Source organism: Elephas maximus, chromosome 6 (assembly GCF_024166365.1).
Source record: "Elephas maximus indicus isolate mEleMax1 chromosome 6, mEleMax1 primary haplotype, whole genome shotgun sequence".
In the NCBI taxonomy this organism is placed as follows: Eukaryota; Metazoa; Chordata; class Mammalia; order Proboscidea; family Elephantidae; genus Elephas; species Elephas maximus.
Window position 1 is genome coordinate 88,541,261 of NC_064824.1, and position 19,320 is coordinate 88,560,580.

The window sequence follows — 19,320 nt, forward strand, 5'->3', positions numbered from 1 at the left end:
CAGCATGAGCTGCTCCTTCTTGAGAGAGATCAGCACAGACACCTTGTAAAACACCCAGGTACTTCAAGGAAGTCTGGCCTTTCCCCCCAACAGCAGTACTTGTCAGGCAGAGCCACCATACCATACCTTCAGATTGCTGTTCCTCAGAGGATGAGTGTAAGACTGAATGCAGGCTATGAAGGTGGGGGTGGGGTGGGGTTGATATATAATGGGCAAAAATGTGGGCTCTGTAGCAATAAGGAGTCATCAACAGGAAGAAGGAAATGTCAACAGAAATGCTTTGACTCACTTACCTATTCACTGGAGAGCAATTCTGTTTTGGCTGAGAGCCCTTGTCTGTGTCCTCACATTTCTATTGCTGTTGACAACAGAAAGACACAGCTGGCTTCTGATACCCTGCACACGAGAATGGACTCCCTTGGTCCTAGAATTTCCACAAAATACCCTGACAAAATGTCTCCTTTGACAGAATAACGGCTCTCCCAAGCCACCCATAGATGGTTTACTGTGAAGCCAGTGTAGGAACCAAAGTTTCCACCCAGACGCCCAGAAACTGAAGTAGTCAGATCTGGCCTGCGTAAATGAACTTTATTCTGGGCCATTCAGAGAATTACAAGTGGTTCCTGGGCTTCTGGATTTAATGGACTAGTAAATTTTCAGAAAAGGTTTCAGTGACCCACGTAAAGTTGCCAGCCTCTTATTTCTCAAGTAAGGACATGTGGTTTCTATGAAGTTATATTTAATAGTAACGTTGTTGTTAGGTGCCGTCAAGTTGGCTCCAACTCAGAAATCTTATGTATAACAGAATGAAACATTGCCTGGTCCTGTGCCATCCTCACAGCCTGAGCTGTTTGAGCCCATTGTTTTAGCCACTGTGTCAATCCATTTCATTGAGGGTCTCCCTCTTTTCCACTGACTCTCTACCAAGCATGATGTTCTAAGTGTTCTGTGGTTATCCATAAGGTTTTCAATGGCTAATTTTCAGATGTATCCAATGTGTATATTGGGTAAATAATCCAAGAAACTGTACTATATGAAGAACATGGCATCAGAATTGGAGGCTCATTAACAAGCTGCGATATGCAGATAACACAACCTTGTTTGCTGAAAGCAAAGAGGACTTGAAGCACTTACTGATGAAGATGAAAGGACTATACCTCAACACAAAAAAAAGAAAAACAAAAAAATCCTCGCAACTGGACCAATAAGCAACATCATGATAAACCGAGAAAAGACTGAAGTTGTCAAGGATTTCATTTTACTTGAATCGACAGTCAATGCCTGTGGAAACAGCAGCCAAGAAATCAAAAGATGTATCGCATTGGGCAAATCTGCTGCAAAAGTCCTCATAAAAGTATTAAAAAGCAAAGATGTTACTTTGAGGACTAAGGTGTACCTGATCCAAGCCACGGTGTTTTCAGTTGCCTCATATGCATGCAAAAGCTGGACAATGTGTAGGGAAGACTGAAGAAGAATTGATACCTTTAAATTATAGTGTTAGTGAAGAATATTGAATATACCATGGACTGCCAGAAGAACAAACAAATCTGTCTCAGAAGAGGTACAGCCAGAATACTCTTTAAAAACAAAGATAGCAAGACTTCATCTCACGTACTTGGGACATATTATCAGGAGGGACCAGTACCTGGCGAAGGATATCATGCTTGGTAAAGTAGAGGGTAGTGAAAAAGAGGAAGACCCTCAATAAGATGGACTGACACCATGACTGCAACAGTGGGCTCAAACACAGCAATGATTGTGAGGATGATGCAAAACTGGGTAGTGTTTTGTTCTGTTGTACATGGGGTCACTATTAGTGGGAACAAACTTGATGTCACGTAATAACAATAACAGTTTTCAGAAGCAGATCACCAGGCCTTTTTCCTAGTCTGTCTTAGCCTAGAAGCTCCACTGAACCCTGTCCACCATGAGTGATCCTACTGTTATTTGAAACATCGGTGGCATAGCATCTAGCATCATAGCAACAAGCAAGCCACCATAGTATGACAAACTGACAGGTGGTGGTTAATAGTAATATCTGGCAATTTTTATCAACTAGGCTATCAACAAGCCTCTGTGCTGGGTACTTTTCCAGAAACATCTTGTTTGATCTTCATAACATTCTTGCAACCTAAGTATTAGCATCATATTATAGATGAGGAGAGAAGCTCAAAGAGGATAAGTAAATTACCTGATGCCACACAGCTAGTTAGTGGCAGAGCCAGGTTTTGAACCCAAGTCTACCCTGTTTCCAAAGTGTGTGTCTTTCCCACTATACTGTTTATCACATCTGAAATATGTATAAATTCTTCCGATATGATTTTCAAACCACTGGTTTTCTCATGAGACAACAGAATGTTCACAAAGTAGAGTTTTGTCTTTGTAGAGAGGTTTGAGTTTCCAGGAAAAGTCTTAAAAGCCTGTTTTTTTTTTTTTTTTTCTGAGAAGTATTTTCAGTATTTCTCCATCTGGGTATGAAAGCCACATAAAAGAGACTTTAATTCTATGTGGCATTATGACACAATCTTCTGCTAATTTACAGATATACATTCGGCCTGAGATATTGGGGAACATATTATGTAACTTCTTTAGGCTTGTTTGGTCAAATGTGACTTCAAATATGTTGTAAAAAAGCAAGGCTTATGAAAGGTTATTTCAGTGTTCTCTGCATCCTTCATGGTTTGACTGTTGAAGGGAGAAGCTTCTAGTTGGAAAGTTTGCCTCATAGAATTAAATTTATTGATTACGTAATGGGAAGAGGGAGGGGAGGGAAGAACCTCATCCCATTTTTACTGTTTGGCCAGAAAACAGAAGACTAAGGAATGGATTGTGTCAGTTTTGCAAAGATTAGCAAGGTGCCTCAAAAGACAGGCCTGGTGATCTGCTTCCAAAAGGTCACAGCCTTGAAAACCCCATGGAACAGTTCTACTCTGCATACATACGGTTGCCCATGAGTCGACTCAAGGGTAATTAACAACAACTCTTTCAGGAAAGGAATTAGGTATTTGGCATGAGTTGAACCCTGGTGGTGCGGTGGTTAAGAGCTCGGCTGCTAAGCAAAAGATCAGCAGTTCTACCAGGTGCTCCTTGGAAACCCTATGGGGCAGTTCTACTCTATCCTGTAGGGTGCTATGAGTTGGAATTGACTGGGTGGCAACGGGTTTGGTTTGGGTTTGAGCCCAACCACAGATGATAATCGTTTAACGAAGACATCACCGGAACATGATAGAAGAGTTTTTTCCACCCAGTAGTGTGTTTGATGAGGTTGAGTATCAGCTGAGCAAAAACATTTTTTTCTGAGAGTAGAAGGGAAAGTCAAGTGTCATTTAAATAGTGACTTGTAATGGCCAGATTAGTGAAGCTGTCAGCTAGGTGTGTGTTTATTTACTTTTTACTTTATAATGTAAGTTATATTAATAATGTGCTTATAATTATTTATGCTATAGCTGCTAATTTCCTTCCTTATTTAACAGCTAACATTTTATGAAAAAAATTCATTGACTACAATACTGGTTAAGAGTGTGGGCTTCAGTGCCAGCTTACCTGGGCTTGAATCTTGTCCCTACCACTCACTTCCTAGTTGTGTGATTTTTGGCAAATTACTTAACTGCCCTGTGCCTCAGAACCCAGGTGGCACAGTGGTTAAGTGTTCAGCTGCTAACCAAAAGGTCAGCAGTTCAAATCTACCAGCCACTCCTCGGAAACCCTATGGGGCAGTTCTACTCTGTCCCATAGGGTCGCTGTGAGTCAGAATTGATAGCAAGGAGTGTTTTTTTTTTTTTTCCCTGTGCCTCAGTTTCTTCGCCAGTAAAACAGAGATAATAGTTGTATGAGGATTAAATGAGTTAATATATGTAAAGGGTTGTGTGAGGATTAAATGAGTTAATATATGTAAAGTGCTTAGAAGAATGCCTAGCATGTAATAAATATCTGATACATGTTAGCTTTTATTTTAACTTTGGCCTCTCTCTGCACATGGATAACTGATAACAAAATCGCTGCGCCTACATGGTTCCACCAAGATACCTGCCACCAGGTAGCAGCATCCCTGAAATCACAAGCACAGTGATTAAAAAAAAAAAAAAAAAAAAAAGCAGCTTTGAGAGCAGTAGCTATTAGATTTCAGTGTTTAGAGGATCACCCAGGAGGCTGCTTAAAATCCAGATTCCTGGGCCCTACCCCCAGAGATTTTGATGAACTAAGTTCAGGTGGAGCCCAGAAGTCCGCCTCTTTGTGATAGGCTCCTTGAGTAATTCCGACCCAGGTAGTTTTCAGAACACACTTTGAGAAATACAGATCAAATGGAGTTCTGTGGGGTAAAGAATTTAACTTTACCCAAAGAATTTGGTCTTTGTCTTTGGTTCCTGGGAGAGTACCTCTAAAACCTTGGACTTACCCCAATGACTGAAGTGTCTTTGATGAGGCCTCCAGGCCACACCTGAAGGTTTACACTAATGAGGTGACTCAGGTAGAGGCTGACCTGGGAAAGGGGCGGGACAAAATTCTATCAATCATGCCTGCTTAATGAGGCCGAATAAAGGCTCTGGACAGGGAAGCTCCACGGGCTTCTGATTGAAAGACATCGATGTACACTGAAGTTCTGTATTGAGAACCTTGTACAGTAAATATATACAGTGAATCTCCCAACATATCATTTATTTTTGATAGAAAAGGCATTTAGATAGGTAGCTGATTTTGTTTTTCAAGTTTTAACTCCATCCTACTACCACCTGACAGTTTTTGTTATAACTATAGTCCCACTTTGTATGGACAGTTGCCTCTAGCAGTTGAGAAGTATTGTCCCTTCAGGCTTAATTGCCCCAGGATATTTTTATAATTTATTTTATATATATTATATATTTATAGTACAAGATTTGAAAAAGTATAAGGAAAAGATACCTCATCCACAATTCTACCCCTCTGTAATCACATTAAAACCTTAATGTACTTAATAACCTTAATCCTTCTCTATATATGTATATATACACACACACACACAGTGTATATATATATATATATATATATGTACACTGTGTGTGTGTGTGTCATGGAGCCCTGGTGGTGCGGTGGTTAAGAGCTCAGCTGCTAACCAGAAGGTGGGCAGTTCAAATCCACCAGCCGTCCTTTGGAAACCCTATGGGGCAGTTCTACTTGGTTCTATAGCGTCGCTATGAGTTGGAATTGACTTGATGGCAAGGGGTTTGGTTTGGTTTATATATATCACATTATGCATCTACTTTCCCACATAACATTATAACGTTAACTTATTTCCATATTAAAGATTCTTCAAAACATTTAAACATGATTTAAATGACGGAATAGTATTCTATCTTATGTTTTATCAATGTTTATTTAAGCTTACTTTCAATTTTTGCTACTATTATTGTTTCTCTTAGGTGCTGTCCAGTCAGTTCCAACTCATAGCGACTCCATGTACAACAGTACAAAACACTGCCTGGTCCTGTGCTGTCCTCACATTGTTATTTTTGAGCACATTGGTGCAGCCACATGGCTGGGTCAGTCCATCTCATTGAGGGTCTTCCTCTTTTTCACTGAACTCCTACTTTACTAAACATGATGTCTTTTTCCGGGGACTGGTCCCTCCTGATAACATGTCCAAAGTCCATGAGACAAAGTCTCACCATCCTCGCTTCTAAGGAGCATTCTGGCTGTACTTCTTCCAAGACATTTGTTCATTCTTCTGGCAGTCCATGGTATATTAAATATTCTTTGCCAACACCATAATTCAGAGGCATCAATTCTTCAGTCTTCCTTATTCATTGTCCAGCTTTCACATGCATATGAGACGATTGAAAATACCTTGGCCCAGGTCAGATGTACCTTAGTCCTCAAAGTGACATCTTTGCTTTCTTAACACTTTTACGAGGTCTTTTGCAGCAGATTTGCCCGATGCAACATGTCATTTGATTTCTTAACTGCTGCTTCCATGGGCATTGATTGTGGATCCAAGTAAAGCAAAATCCTTGACAACTTCAATATTTTCTCTGTTTATCATGATGCTACTTATTTGTCCAGTTGTGAGGATTTTTGTTTTCTTTATGTTGCGGTACTCTCCGTACTGAAGACTGTAGTTTTTGATCTTCATCAGTAAGTGCTTCAAGTCCTCTTCACTTTTAGCAACCAAGGCTGTGTCATCTGCATAACGCAGGTCGTTAATGAGTCCTCCTCCAATCCAGATGCTGCATTCTTCTTCATATAGTCCAGTTTCTTCGATCATTTTTGCTCAGCATACGGATTGAATAAATATGGTGAATGGGTCCAACCCTAATGCACACCTTTCCCAACTTTATACCATGAAGTATCCCCTTGTCCTCTTCAAACAAGTGCCTCTTGATCTATGTACAGGCTCCTCATGAACACAAGTAAGTGTTCTGGGATTTCCTTTTTTCACAATGTTACCCATAATTTGTTATGATCCACACAGTCAAACGCCTTTGCATAGTCAGTAAAAACACAGATAAACATCATTCTGGTATTCTCTGCTTTCAGCCAAGATCTGTCTGACATCAGCAATGATAGCCCTCATTCCGTGTCCTCTTCTGAGTCTGGCTTGAACTTCTGAAAGTTCCCTGCCGATGTACTGCTGCAACCACTTTTGAATGATCTTCAGCAAAATTCTACTTTTGTGTGGTATTAATAATATTGTTCCATAATTTCTGCATTCTGTTGGATTACCTTTCTTTGGAATGGGCACAAATATCAGCCTCTTCCAGTCTGTTGGCCAGTTGCTGTCTTCCAAATTTCTTGGCATAGATGAGTGAGCACTTCCAGTGCTGCATCCTTTTGTTGAAACATCTCAATTGGTATTCCATCAATTCCTGGAGCCTTGCTTTTCGCCGGTGCCTTCAGTGCAGCTTGGACTTCTTCCTTTAATAACCATCAGTTCTTGATCATATGCTACCTCCTGAAATGGTTGAGAGCCGACTAATTCTTTTTGGTACAGTGACTCTGTACCATCTTCTTTTGATGCTTTCTGTGTCATTCAATATTTTGCCCATAGAATCCTTCAGTATTGCAACTTAAGGCTAGAATTTTTTCTTCAATTCTTTCAGCTTGAGACATGCTGAGCATGTTCTTCCCTTTTGGTTTTCTAACTCCCGGTCTTTGCATGTGTCATTATAACACTTAATCTTCCTGAGCTCCCTTTGAAATCTTCTGTTCAGCTCTTTCACCTCATCATTTCTTCCATTCGCTTCAGCTATTCTACAGTCAAAAGTAAGTTTCAGAGTCTCTTCTGACATCCATTTACTTTCAACTTTTTGCTACTCTAAATAACATTAATTCTCCTTGTACAGGAATATTTGAACTCAGCTCTAACACAAATTAAGGAAAGCCTGGAGTTACTTTTTGAAAAAGTAGGGACATCTATAGAGATCTTGATACATATTTGTCAAATTGCTGTCTGGAAATGTATTTGGGTGCTTCCTGGCAGAGTGTGAGTCCCTATTCTACCACATACTCTCCAAGAATGAAGGTTAAGTTTAAAAACAGTGTTGCTATTTAGTAGTGAAAGAGAATGTCTCATTGTTTTTTAATAAATTTTCTTTTATTAGGACTGAATTTAGACATGTGTTTTCACATAATCTTAGTAAGAAGGCAACATATTTTTTAGCACACTTAAAGTTTAAGACACATCAACTATGACAACTCATGATTAACTCAATTGTATTGACATTTTCAGAGTTGTGCTAATCCCCAGTCTCCTAGACTCTATAAGGTAACATTTTAAATGAAGAAAATTGTTTATTGTAATAATAAAGGGCACAGGCTTCTATGCAAGACCAATTCCAAGCCCTTCCGTTTAGTCTTGTGTAACCCTGAAGAAGTTACTTAACCTCTCTAAGCTTCAGTTTCCTTGACAGTAAAGCAGGGTGGATAAATCCTGACAGTAATTCTTACAATCATGAGATAGAAATTTTTTAAATTTTCAGTAAATGGTAGCTGCTATTAAAAAAATGAGAATTGTTTCCCTCTAAACTGCAAGATAGACCCAGTAGGTATATGCAAAACACTTTTAGAAGCCAGAACTTTTCAAGTCCCCACAAGTTGCGTATTTTACTTCATTTTATTATTTAAACTTTTAGTTTGGTAGAAGAGCAGCACGAAGGAGACTCTTTTTCACTGGGGGGAAAAAAAGCATGACTGGCAGATCTGCTTCGTCTGTGCAGCCCAAGAGTGGCCCCAGAGTCTTTTGCAGTAAACAGCTTTTGCCGGTGTGGTGCTTAGTACTTCTAGAAAGTTGCCCCGGAACTGATAGAATAAATCCTCTTCCATGTCTCCTCCCCTCCACTCCCATAGGGTGAAAGAAAGAGCACTACTTCAATAAAAACCTATGTAATCACTCTAAGGTCATTACATGAATTTGGCTTTTCTTTTAACATTGTGCTGTGTGTCCCTCTGTCTGCCTAGGGAGTTATAACATAGGTTCTCGTTTGAAGATTTTCTTTTGCTAAGAATTCCACTCTTTGTGTAATGGACCTTTTGAGGCTTAAAATATTTTTTTAAGATAAAAAAAAAATAAGCCTCACGTTTTGGATTATATCTACAACCTTACTTCCACATTGACCGTGTGAATATGATATATACTAGCTGTTTAGCCATGCTAACCAGGTTGACTGCCAGATGGGTTGTTATTTTGCCGGAGGCATCCGACATCACTCTCTGAACTGCTTTCTCTTTCACATTCTTGTACTCTGCCAGCTGACAGCCCAGAGGGTGGGTACGGATTCCACCGGCAGCTGCAGCTGAAAGCAGCGTTCAGAAATGTCAGATATTCTCCGGGAGCTGCTCTGTGTCTCCGAGAAAGCTGCCAACATCGCCCGGGCATGCAGGCAGCAGGAAGCTCTCTTCCAGCTGCTGATAGAAGAAAAGAAAGAGGGAGAAAAGAACAAGAAGTTCGCCGTCGATTTCAAGACCCTGGCTGATGTACTGGTACAGGAAGTTATAAAACAGAATTTGGAGAACAAGGTAAGAGAGGTGACAGCCAAGGCAATTGCAAAATGTTTGCCCCTGTAGTTTTTTCTCATTATAGAATAGCATGCTGTTTGCTTCCGCCCCCGCCCTCTCAGGATACTAGCACCTTGGATTAAAATAAACATCTTGGCTTTCCCCTCCCTTGTTTTTATTACATTAATAAAGTGTCCATTGCAGAAAAATTTAAAAATACAGAAAAACAAATAAGAAAAATCACTCACAATTCTAACACTTAGAGATAAATATTTCATTTAGATAGACCTTTCACTTATTAATGAATTTTTAAAAATAAATAATATATGTTCTTTCTAAAATAAGCAAAAATAAGAAACCTCATAACTCTAAACTATTGTTGGAATGCTTTCCTTTGATGTGTATGTGTGATTTATTAAATACATAATTTATTTCAGCAGAAATGATAGCATACTGTTTTGTAACTTGTGTTGTTTGTTTTACTTGGTGTATTAAGTCCCACTTTCTGACTTAGTCATTTATCTAATGGTTGCCTTGATTGCAGGCTTATAGAGTCCTGGAGACTTTCCGTCTCCCTTTATTCTAGTGGAAAAACATTGTTTATGACTAACAGTGACTGTGATTCTGGGTATCTTGAGCTGACTGGGGAAAAGAAACTGTTCATAAGTAGCAATAATAATAACTCTAGCAGACACTTAGAAGTGCTTACCGTGTGCCAGGCAGTGCTCTAAGGGCTTTACATATATCGATTTATTTAACCGGTGCAACAATTTGATGAGGTAAGAACTAGTGTTTCAGTGTAGCAGACGAGAAAAGTGAGGCTCCGAGAGGTTAACTAACTTTTCCAGGGTTACACAGCAAGTGAAGGGCAGGGCCAGCTTTAGAATACAGGTACACTGGCTTCAGAGTCTGTGTTCTTTGCAGTACTGTATTGCCTTTTATAATCTAATAATTACATACTTTAGGTTTGGGGAGGATAGAACTTCATGACATAAACCATTATAAAATATTGCAATTGTTTCTATGAAATTCTCAAAAAATCAGGGATCATTTTACAATGATTTAAGTGGAATCTTGACCACAGACAGGAGGAGAGAATAAATGACCCCCTTGAAATTTCTACAAACTTTATTCTTTTTCATACCCTGTAATATCTGGCTCTAGTAAACTAAATGAAACAAGTTTATTTTTGTTTGTTGCTGATCAAGATAGTTGGATCCAAGGGATGGTTGAGCAACTGGATTAGAAATGTGTCAACATTAACTTATGAGCTAATGTTTGCCCCAAAGCATTCTAACACGTTCAGGCAATTGTTCATTCAGGAGGTGTATGCAACGCTGATAAGTAAAAAAATGATAGTTTTTGCTGTGTAAGATATCTTTGTTTCATGACTCTTATATTCTGTAGCCTCAGAAACAGTTTTTGAGTGGTCCGGGGAGACTGCGCTTCAAACTTAGATGAAGAGGCTAGTTTCCAGCCTTTGTTCATTTGTAGCGTTGTGCAAAAGAGAAAAAAATAACAGGTGTTTGTGGGCACTGTTAAAGCTATTGGCCATCAAAGAATGACTGAGTTCAAACATTTGAAGCATTTCCTTGCTTTTTTTCCCTGAGAACATCATGTGTATCATAATTTAGCACATTTTCAGAAAAACTATGTTTACTATACAGAGATCAGAAGCAAAATGTATATGAAAGCTTTCTGATTATAGAGAGAAAAGATTCTTACTTGACTCCATTTAGTCACTCTATTGATACATTAATTACTTGGTCAATAAATTATTTTTCTTCTTTTTTTCTGTCACTACATTCTCCTAGTCTGAAGGCTAATGACACCTCCAACAGGTGCCTAAAACACACCTGAAGGTGTAAACAAAATCTCATGTCATCCAATTTCTTTCATCCTTTTCATAAAAAGTAATAATTTGGGGTACTCGGTCAACAGTATTGGAGCCCTGGTGGCACAGTGGATAAGTGTTTGGCTGCTAACCCAAAGGTCGGCAGCTCAAATCCACCAGGTGCTCCTTTGAAACCCTCTGCTCTATAGGGTCACTATGAGCCAGAATCAACTCAACAGCAATGGGTTTCATCAACAGTATTAACTCATATAAGCTACTGGTTTTGAAGAGCAACAGTTAAACTTTCTTAATTTCAAACACTCTAATTTACTGTGATCCTTCAGTAGAAGGATGAAGTTTATAGAAGTACTTATGAAATTGGAAAGAAAACCAGAACAACTACCATAATTTGAACTTTCTAGAGGGGTGGTGGGGCAGGATAATATTAGAAAACTAAGCACTGAACCAGGCTGACTTTATTTTCTACACTGCGATTGATTTACATTTTTGAATTATAGATCTAATTGTGCTATTTAGTTTTGAAATATGAAATGAAAAGCCATTCAGAATTGAATTCTTTCTATCATGCTTTGAATCATTCAGTTTCCAGGCTTGGGGAAAAAAATTTCTGGAGAAGAATCCAATGAGTTTACCAATGATTTGGGTAAGTATAAGAATCTTAATGTGTTTTCGTAACTTAATTATCATATGGTATTCTAATCTCCAACTTACAAATAAATGGATGTGTGGTAGCTTTTCAGTGTAAACAATATAATATATTTAAATGTTAAATTTCATTGAATCTTTACCTCAGAATATCATGGCATTTAAGTTACAGAGATGTGGTACCTTAGAATAATTTAGAAGATCCACATGTATTTATTTAAGATAGATATAAATCTGTAGCATTTTAATAATTTGTGTCTTAATCTCTGGGAAGGTTGCATGGCCCTGTGGGGATCTGATGGAAGGAAAAGATGGCCTCAGAAAAATGCACATCTACACAATTGTACAGACAATTTCAGGCCCTAGGTTTAAACCCATTCGTAGACCCCCTGGGGAGTCCATGGACCTTGGCTAAAAATGTAGAGGAGAGGCCCTGATTCTGAAGTACCATGTGAACTTAAGCAAATGACCTCATCACTTCTGTGGATCTCAGAGTCTCTGTAAAAGGAGTTGGACTAACTGAAAGGTTCCTTTTAGCATCAAGCTTTAGGTCTTATTTAATTAGTTTCCTGTGGGCCAGATTCGCCTTTGATAGATCTCCATGCTGCCCTGTGGTATAGATAAAAATATCAAAATCCCTATCAGATTCTTTTGAGAGAAACACATTGTTTTTAGCCTGTTTGGTGTTTTGTTTGTTTAATGGTAGAAAATTAAAATAAACCAAACAAAACCCATTACTGTCCAGTTGATTCTGATGCATAGCAACCCTGTAGGACAGAGTAGAACTGCCCCCCATAGAGTTTCCAAGGCTGTAAACCTTTACAGAAGCAGACTGCCACGTCTTTATCCTGTGGAACAGCTGGTGGGTTTGAGCCACCCACCTTTTTCGGTTAGCAGCCGAACACTTTAACCACTGTGCCACGAGGGCTCCAGAAATTTAAGTTAAAAAAAAAAAAAAAACTATTGTCATCGAGTTGATTCCGACTCATAGCAACCCATAGGACAAAGTAGAACTGCCCCATAGAGTTCCCAAGGAGCACCTGGTGGATTCAAAGTGCTGACCTTTTGGTTAACAGCTGTAGCACTTAACCATTGCCACCAGGGTTTCCAGAAATTTAAGTAGTGGCTGATCACTTGATAAATAATTAAACAAACATCTAGAAGCACATTAATAGAAAAAAGAAAAACTATCTTCTGGGTTAACTCTGAAAGATTTTAAGTCTCCTTCATGGGCTGTGTATTAAAATGTAATTAGTTCTACCACAGTCAGAAGAGAGAGAAATCCCATTTAAACTTAAGTTTAAAAACAAGACAAGACTCCTGTGATTGATTCATAAGAAATCCTGTTTAAAATCCTACATTTGGCTACTGCATAAACAGTTTATTTTAACCTCAGTTATTTTTATCTAGCATGATAGGGGCAGAAATGCATTCTACATACTTTTTTTTTTTGAGAGCTGAAGCTTCAAGGAGGGAATGGGCTTAGCCATGTTGGAGAAACAGAGACCTGGAGAACGGTGGATGAGGCAGGGCTTTGAACTGCATTTCCACCCCCAGGTATCCTGAATCAGAATCTACATTTTAACAAGACCCCCAAGTGACTCTTATGTAAAATGAATTTTGAGAACCACTGCTTTGCTAGGGGTTCTCAGAATTGGCTCCTGACCAACATATTAGCATCACCTGGGAACTTGATAGAAATGCAAATTCTCGGCTGGGGTTCAAACCTGAACAAACAGGTTCAAAGCCCTGGGATGAGGTAAGCACAGTTCACAGACAGCCCACAAGTGGTGGGAAGGATCCTGGATTTCTCTCTAAGTGTGATGGGAATCCATTGGAGAATTTTAAGCAAAGGAGTGATAGGATATGATTTGCTGTTTTGAACGATCCTATGACTTACTGAGCCCAGAGTTGATGCTCAGTGGCCATTATTAGCATTATTATTCCCCAACTTTAACAGTCTAATTTAATTTAATCTAATTGTTTCTTGCTGATTCAGAATCATCATTATAATCATTGTTTCACTTTGTACTTCTTAAATTTTAATGACCATATGAATTACCTGGAGATATTGTTAAAATTCAAGAGGTCTTGGGTGGGGCCTGAGATTCTGAAGTTCTAACAAGCTCCCAGGTAACATGGGTGCTGCCAGTCCTTAGAATAGTGACAGTACTTGGAGTATTTATCTGCACACCTAAAAAAACCCCAATGTGCCATGTTTACTTGATTTTTTTTTTTAATAGAATTTTCTCCATTGTAGATACTTTTTGTTGCTATTAGTTTGCCTGTTTTTACCAGGCTTTTCCCTCATGCTTCTTTTGGGGGTTGGAAACCAGATTAACCAAAGATATAAGGAGCATGTTTAAAGTGGTAGGTAAAATACCTGGACTTGGTAACTTCTGGTTTCATTTAGAGAAGCTTCTTTTGTTACATCCCAATTTTCAGTGAGTTTTACTGAAGAGAGCTACTTATATGCCATTTAGATTAGTAGTTTTACTGCATTTAAAGACGTGATGATGGTTAACAGGTTTCAGCAGAGCTTCCACACTAAAACGAACTAGGAAAAAAGGTCTGGCAATCTGCCTCTGAAAATCAGCCAATGAAAACCCAATGGATCACAAAAATCCAATCCGCAATCAATCATGGGGGTGGTGCAGGACGAGGCAACGTTTTATTCTGCTGTGTGTGGGATTGCCATGAGTCAGGGGGTGGCTCAATGGCGGCTAACAACATCATACTTCATCTTATATCACTTTCCTGAGGATAAAGCAGTATCAGATGAGGAGGAGGTAGAAGCATTTTAGTGTGCTGATAAGATCTGCATTCTTGTCAATAATACATTCAGACATAAGCAGGGTGACCTGAGTGTATTGTAAGTCAAAAGAAAAAAAAAGATTAAAGATCAAGGATTCAGGGATTCTTAACTGGTCCACAAGTCCCTTTACACTGGACACAAAATTGTGTGCATGTGCCCCTGTGGATACTTTTCTGGGGAGAAAGTCCTTTGATTCCTGGAGCCCATCCCTAGCTATTCTGATTAAGCGCTCGAGTCGCCACTGCCATCTGTGACTTCATGCAGCCCACCAGGTGATCCTGGCAGTCCGCCAGGTTTACGGATTTCCCTCACGCAATCTAAGTGTTCAACTTTTGCTCCCCATCCCCTCTTTCTCTCTCTCTCTCGTTCTTTCTCCACTGAAACTCTTGAAATGTAATGGCTTTTAGTTTGTCTTTACTCCAGGGGAAAAGATTATCTTGAGACTGTGTTCAGCAGAGGCAGAAACAGTGGAGCTTCTTAGCAAAGTTCTTAATGGTAACAAGTTGGCATCTGAAGCATTAGCCAAGGTTGTTCATCAGGATGTCTCCTTTACTGACCCAGCTCTGGATTCGATAAGGGTCGATATTCCACAGGACATTTTGGGAATATGGGTGGATCCCATAGGTAAGTATAGGAGAGTGTATTTGCTTTTATTTATTTGTTCGCAGCATTTTTTTTTTTTTTTTGCTTAGAAAAATAAAAATCATTGAGTGTAGTTTAGCTCTCCTAAAATTTTTTAAAAATTGTTTTAAGGTTTTAGAATGATGAAAGAAAAGTTGAGAGGTGTGTGTTATATGTTGTATTATAGATATATGTATAACATGTATATGTGTGTATTTGTGTATATACACATATACATACATGTACATACACACGCAGACATACATCTTTGTAAAATCTTTGAAAAATTTTTCAGTACAGGGGTTTCAAGCTCAAATGCCTTCAGGGCCACACTGGTAAATAAATGAGCGAAGAATGCAGTGATAGAAGCTATGGCCACTTCAGCATACACACCATCTAAAGGGCACTCTGCGGGTTGTTGCCATATGGGGTTGCAGGCCAGATCTTCAGATTCTTAAAGACAAATGAAAATCTAGGTTTTTAAGTGAAATATCTCTATTTTTAACCATTGACAACTAATTGGATTAAACAAACAAAAGCACTGCGCAGGCTAAGCAAAACACAGCTAAATATGACTCATGAGCAATGAGTTTGTGAGCTCTGTTTAAACCTCACCACTTTTTTTTTTTTTGTCATTGTGGTAGAATCATAATCTCTAATTCATTGCTTTAAAGGCGTAGGCCTTACCTTAATGATGCTGTTAACACAAAGTCGTAGGTATTAATTTTAAAAGTTCTCTCTTTTGTTCTTTTCTACCTCACTGGTATATTCTACCCAGCACAACTGGGACCATGCATTATGCTGAGCAGGCAAAAACAAACAAAAACAACCCTGATGTCCCCATCCTACAAGCATATTAACACAATTTTATAGAAATGGGTTAGTCAGCAGAGAATTACATAACACTCAACCAATGGATTATATATGGAAATTAAGACCCATCCCCCAAATATTTTAGGGTAAAAATCAATTATGATTTCTGAGTAACAAGGATTTTCCATTTCTTGGGTCCACGCTACGTGGATTCTTTTATCAGCTTTTTGGCTCTTAAGTCTGCATATCCTTAAAAATGATGATGGCAGGCAGCTGCTGCTATGTATACATCTTAAGGGTAAACCCAGCTCCTCAGCTTCTTTTTCACAGGAGCAACATTCATTTCTAGAATCCTTTTATGCCACCAGCATTGTCCCTTTCCATCTTCTAACTTGAAGGACCAAAACAAAAGAAAACAAAAAAGGGTAATTCCACACTTGACAGATTCCTGGGAGGAAGCTATTCCATTCCCCTTGGACTAATCCTCTGATTATAACAGCTGTAAGGAATCCCATCCATTACCCTGATTTATTAGCTTTTAAATGCTTTTGACATGTTACGAATATTTGCATGCTTATTATATGCAGTGTGCTATGCTAGGTGCCACAGGAACTATAGATGTGTCTCCTCTGGTCGAGAGCTCCCATTTAGTTGGGAAAACAAAACACAAAGCAACTTAAAAGTAAAGTATGAGAGGCCAAATAAAACAGTTCATGACAAGTGACAGCTAGAGATAAAACTTGATTGGTTGCCAAATTAGTAGAGTATATTCAATATTATCACTAGTAGATATATTCAATATTATCTTCTAAATAATCTTTTCCTGAATCTGAACAACTTTGCTTCATTTTTTTTTTAGATTCAACTTATCAGTATATAAAAGGCTCTGCTGACATCAAACCCAACCAAGGAATTTTCTCCTGCGGGCTTCAGTGCGTCACTATTTTAATTGGTGTCTATGACATACAGACAGGGACGCCCCTGATGGGAGTCGTTAATCAACCTTTTGTGTCACAAGACCCAAACACCCTCAGGTAAAAGATTAACATTTTTGGCATTTTAAGGTTTTTAAAATTTACTAGCTTAGTTTATTGTCAGGATTATCACTCTACATGACATTCACATAACTCGATATGTGGGGTTGTTCCTACTGAAAGTTTGCATGTTTGAATTAAAGTTCTTTCTATTTTCAGTTCTGGATTTGGGATCAATTTATTTGGGGCCAGGTGCATGCCGATAGAAACTTTTGAAAGAAATACTGTCTTGCAGAAATTATGGTTTTGCATTTGGGATATAGCAATCCTGTTCTCTGTTTTCTAGAATCCATTTAAAACCAGCTTAATAGAGTGGTGGTAACATTGTCTTCTAACACATCTGGAACAAGACAGATGCTATCACTATATAGCCAGTTGAACCTTTGTACAATTTTAAAATAAAGTTCAAACCAGAAATGTGAAAATTTTCCAATGAAAAGATTGGTAGGTATGCCCAGGATTAGAATCTGACTGTGGGTTATCTCTTGCTATAATGCTGTCAGCATCATTTTTCTTTTCTGCCTCCTCCCTCCCCCGCCCTTTCCCTGGACTCCTGCACAGAACAAAGAGAACAACCAGGACTCCAGTTGCCTCTGATCCATGGCTCGTGCTTTGGGGTTAGCTCCAGGGCATGGCAAGGCCAAGTGGAAACAAGCAGCTTTCCTCTGTGGTTTTGGTTTTTATTGAAATAGGTCTCATTTTTCTATTTGTGTAGGACCATATATTTCTACTGAATCTTCAGGCACTTCAAGTGACTAAGAAGTGTTTGTTCTTTTATAGTCAAAAACTGTACCTTTGGAACTTTCATTTTCTTCTGCCACCCCTCTTTCCTTCCAAGCCAAAAAATGTGTTTGTCATCTTTAAAAGGTTATTGAAAAAGTACAAAGAATTGGGACTGGATGCAGACGTACTAATGACTAGAAACGGAGGTGGCTGATGAAATAGTTAATGGCAGAGATCCCAGAGTCAGACTGCCTGGTTTGAATCCAGATGCTATGGCTGACTAGCTGGGGTGATCTTGGCCACATTATTTACCGTCTTAAAGCCTCAGTTACCTCATCTGTAAATGGAGTAAGCTACCCAACATACATATTAAGTTAAGCATTGATAAATGATACATGCTGTTGTTCTTATTGCCAAAAATAGTATTACGAGTCCATCTTTCTTGGTGTTAGAAGCCAGAGTGGAACCAGTGAATAAGAGAAAGAAAGTTACCAAATGAAGAAAAACTTGTTAAAGAGATGGTAAAGTATTTGCAGGTTGAAAAGAAAAATTCTTTATCTGTTCATCTTTTTCCCTGTTAAACTTTAAATGCCGAAAGTGGCAACAGCAGTTTGCAGTGTTCCTGGAGGCCCCAAATCCCACAAATATTTTACTGTTGTCCTAGATTGATGTGATAATGTCATAAAATTGAAAGGATTTCTAGTCTGTGACAACACAGGCAGCTGCATGCAGATTAGTAGCTTTCAGAAATGAGTTAGCTATTCGATATCCATTTCTAGTCTTAAGACTGTTAAGACTCATTACATTATGATGATATATATCATGTATATTATATATATAAATGTATATATATTTGATATCAATAAGTTTGAAACCAACATGTGTAATGAAAAAACAAATGTGATAACCTACAAACTAAAACAACTCTTCCACAGGTGGAAAGGACAGTGCTACTGGGGCCTTTCTTACATGGAGACCAATATCCATTCACTTCAGCTCCACATTCCCGAAAGAAATGGCACCGAAACATCAAGCCAACTGACTGAAAACACCAGCTCTGAAGCAGAAGCCCACGGTTTTTCAGCTGTCATTAGTACAAGTGAAAAGGAAACTATCAAAGCTGCATTGTTTCGTGTATGTGGAGGTAGCGTATTTCGGGCAGCTGGAGCTGGTTACAAGAGTCTTTGTGTTGTGCAAGGCCTTGTGGACATTTATATCTTTTCAGAAGATACCACATTCAAGTGGGACTCCTGTGCTGCTCACGCCATACTGAGGTCAATGGGTGGGGGAATGGTAGATCTAAAGGAATGCTTAGAAAGAAATCCAGAAAAGGGGCTCAATTTGCCACAGTTGGTATACCATGTGCCAAATGAAGGTGCTTCTGGAGTTGATCAGTGGGCCAACAAGGGAGGACTAATTGCATACAGATCAAGGAGGCAGCTGGAGATGTTCCTGAGCCTCCTCATCCAAAACCTTGTACCTGCAGATACAAATACATAGATAAAGTCTGACCTCCGTATACATTTAAACCGAACTGTGAAAATATCTCCCATATCGCTGTCTTCCTCTTTTGAGGAGCGTTTTTCCATTATGTGTTAGAATAATTTTAATGTCAATAAATGAATGACATTCATACAGGAATTGAGTTCATGTGTGAAATCTGCATAGAATTATTAGTTTTGCTTGAAACACTTCAATAAAATATTGAAGAAAGAGAAAACCCTGCTCAATTAGTAAAACTGCTGTGAACACCTAATTGAAAGGTGAAATGTTACTGAAATATTAGGAAGAACGCAGGATTGGGTAGTGCCTAGGTTTTGTTTCCTGTCTTGAAAGAAAAATCTGCA

General features: G+C 38.8%; 1 protein-coding gene across 5 annotated transcripts in view; it reads left to right on the forward strand.

Moving 5' to 3' along the window:
• Positions 1-19,106, forward strand: part of INPP1 (inositol polyphosphate-1-phosphatase) — a 29,312-nt gene extending 10,206 nt beyond the window's left edge. For 4 of the 5 annotated variants that reach the window (XM_049887689.1, XM_049887692.1, XM_049887690.1 and 1 more), the window contains exons 3-7: positions 8,722-8,988; positions 11,405-11,465; positions 14,706-14,906; positions 16,576-16,750; positions 18,409-19,106. In XM_049887689.1, the coding sequence (XP_049743646.1) occupies positions 8,785-8,988; positions 11,405-11,465; positions 14,706-14,906; positions 16,576-16,750; positions 18,409-18,973 (1,206 nt within the window). In that variant the 5' untranslated portion in view covers positions 8,722-8,784 and the 3' untranslated portion in view covers positions 18,974-19,106. Of the gene's footprint in view, positions 1-8,721; positions 8,989-11,404; positions 11,466-14,689; positions 14,907-16,575; positions 16,751-18,408 lie in introns of those variants that run through there. The other variant, XM_049887694.1, reaches the window with a different exon arrangement.
• The last annotated feature ends 214 nt before the right edge of the window (positions 19,107-19,320 follow it).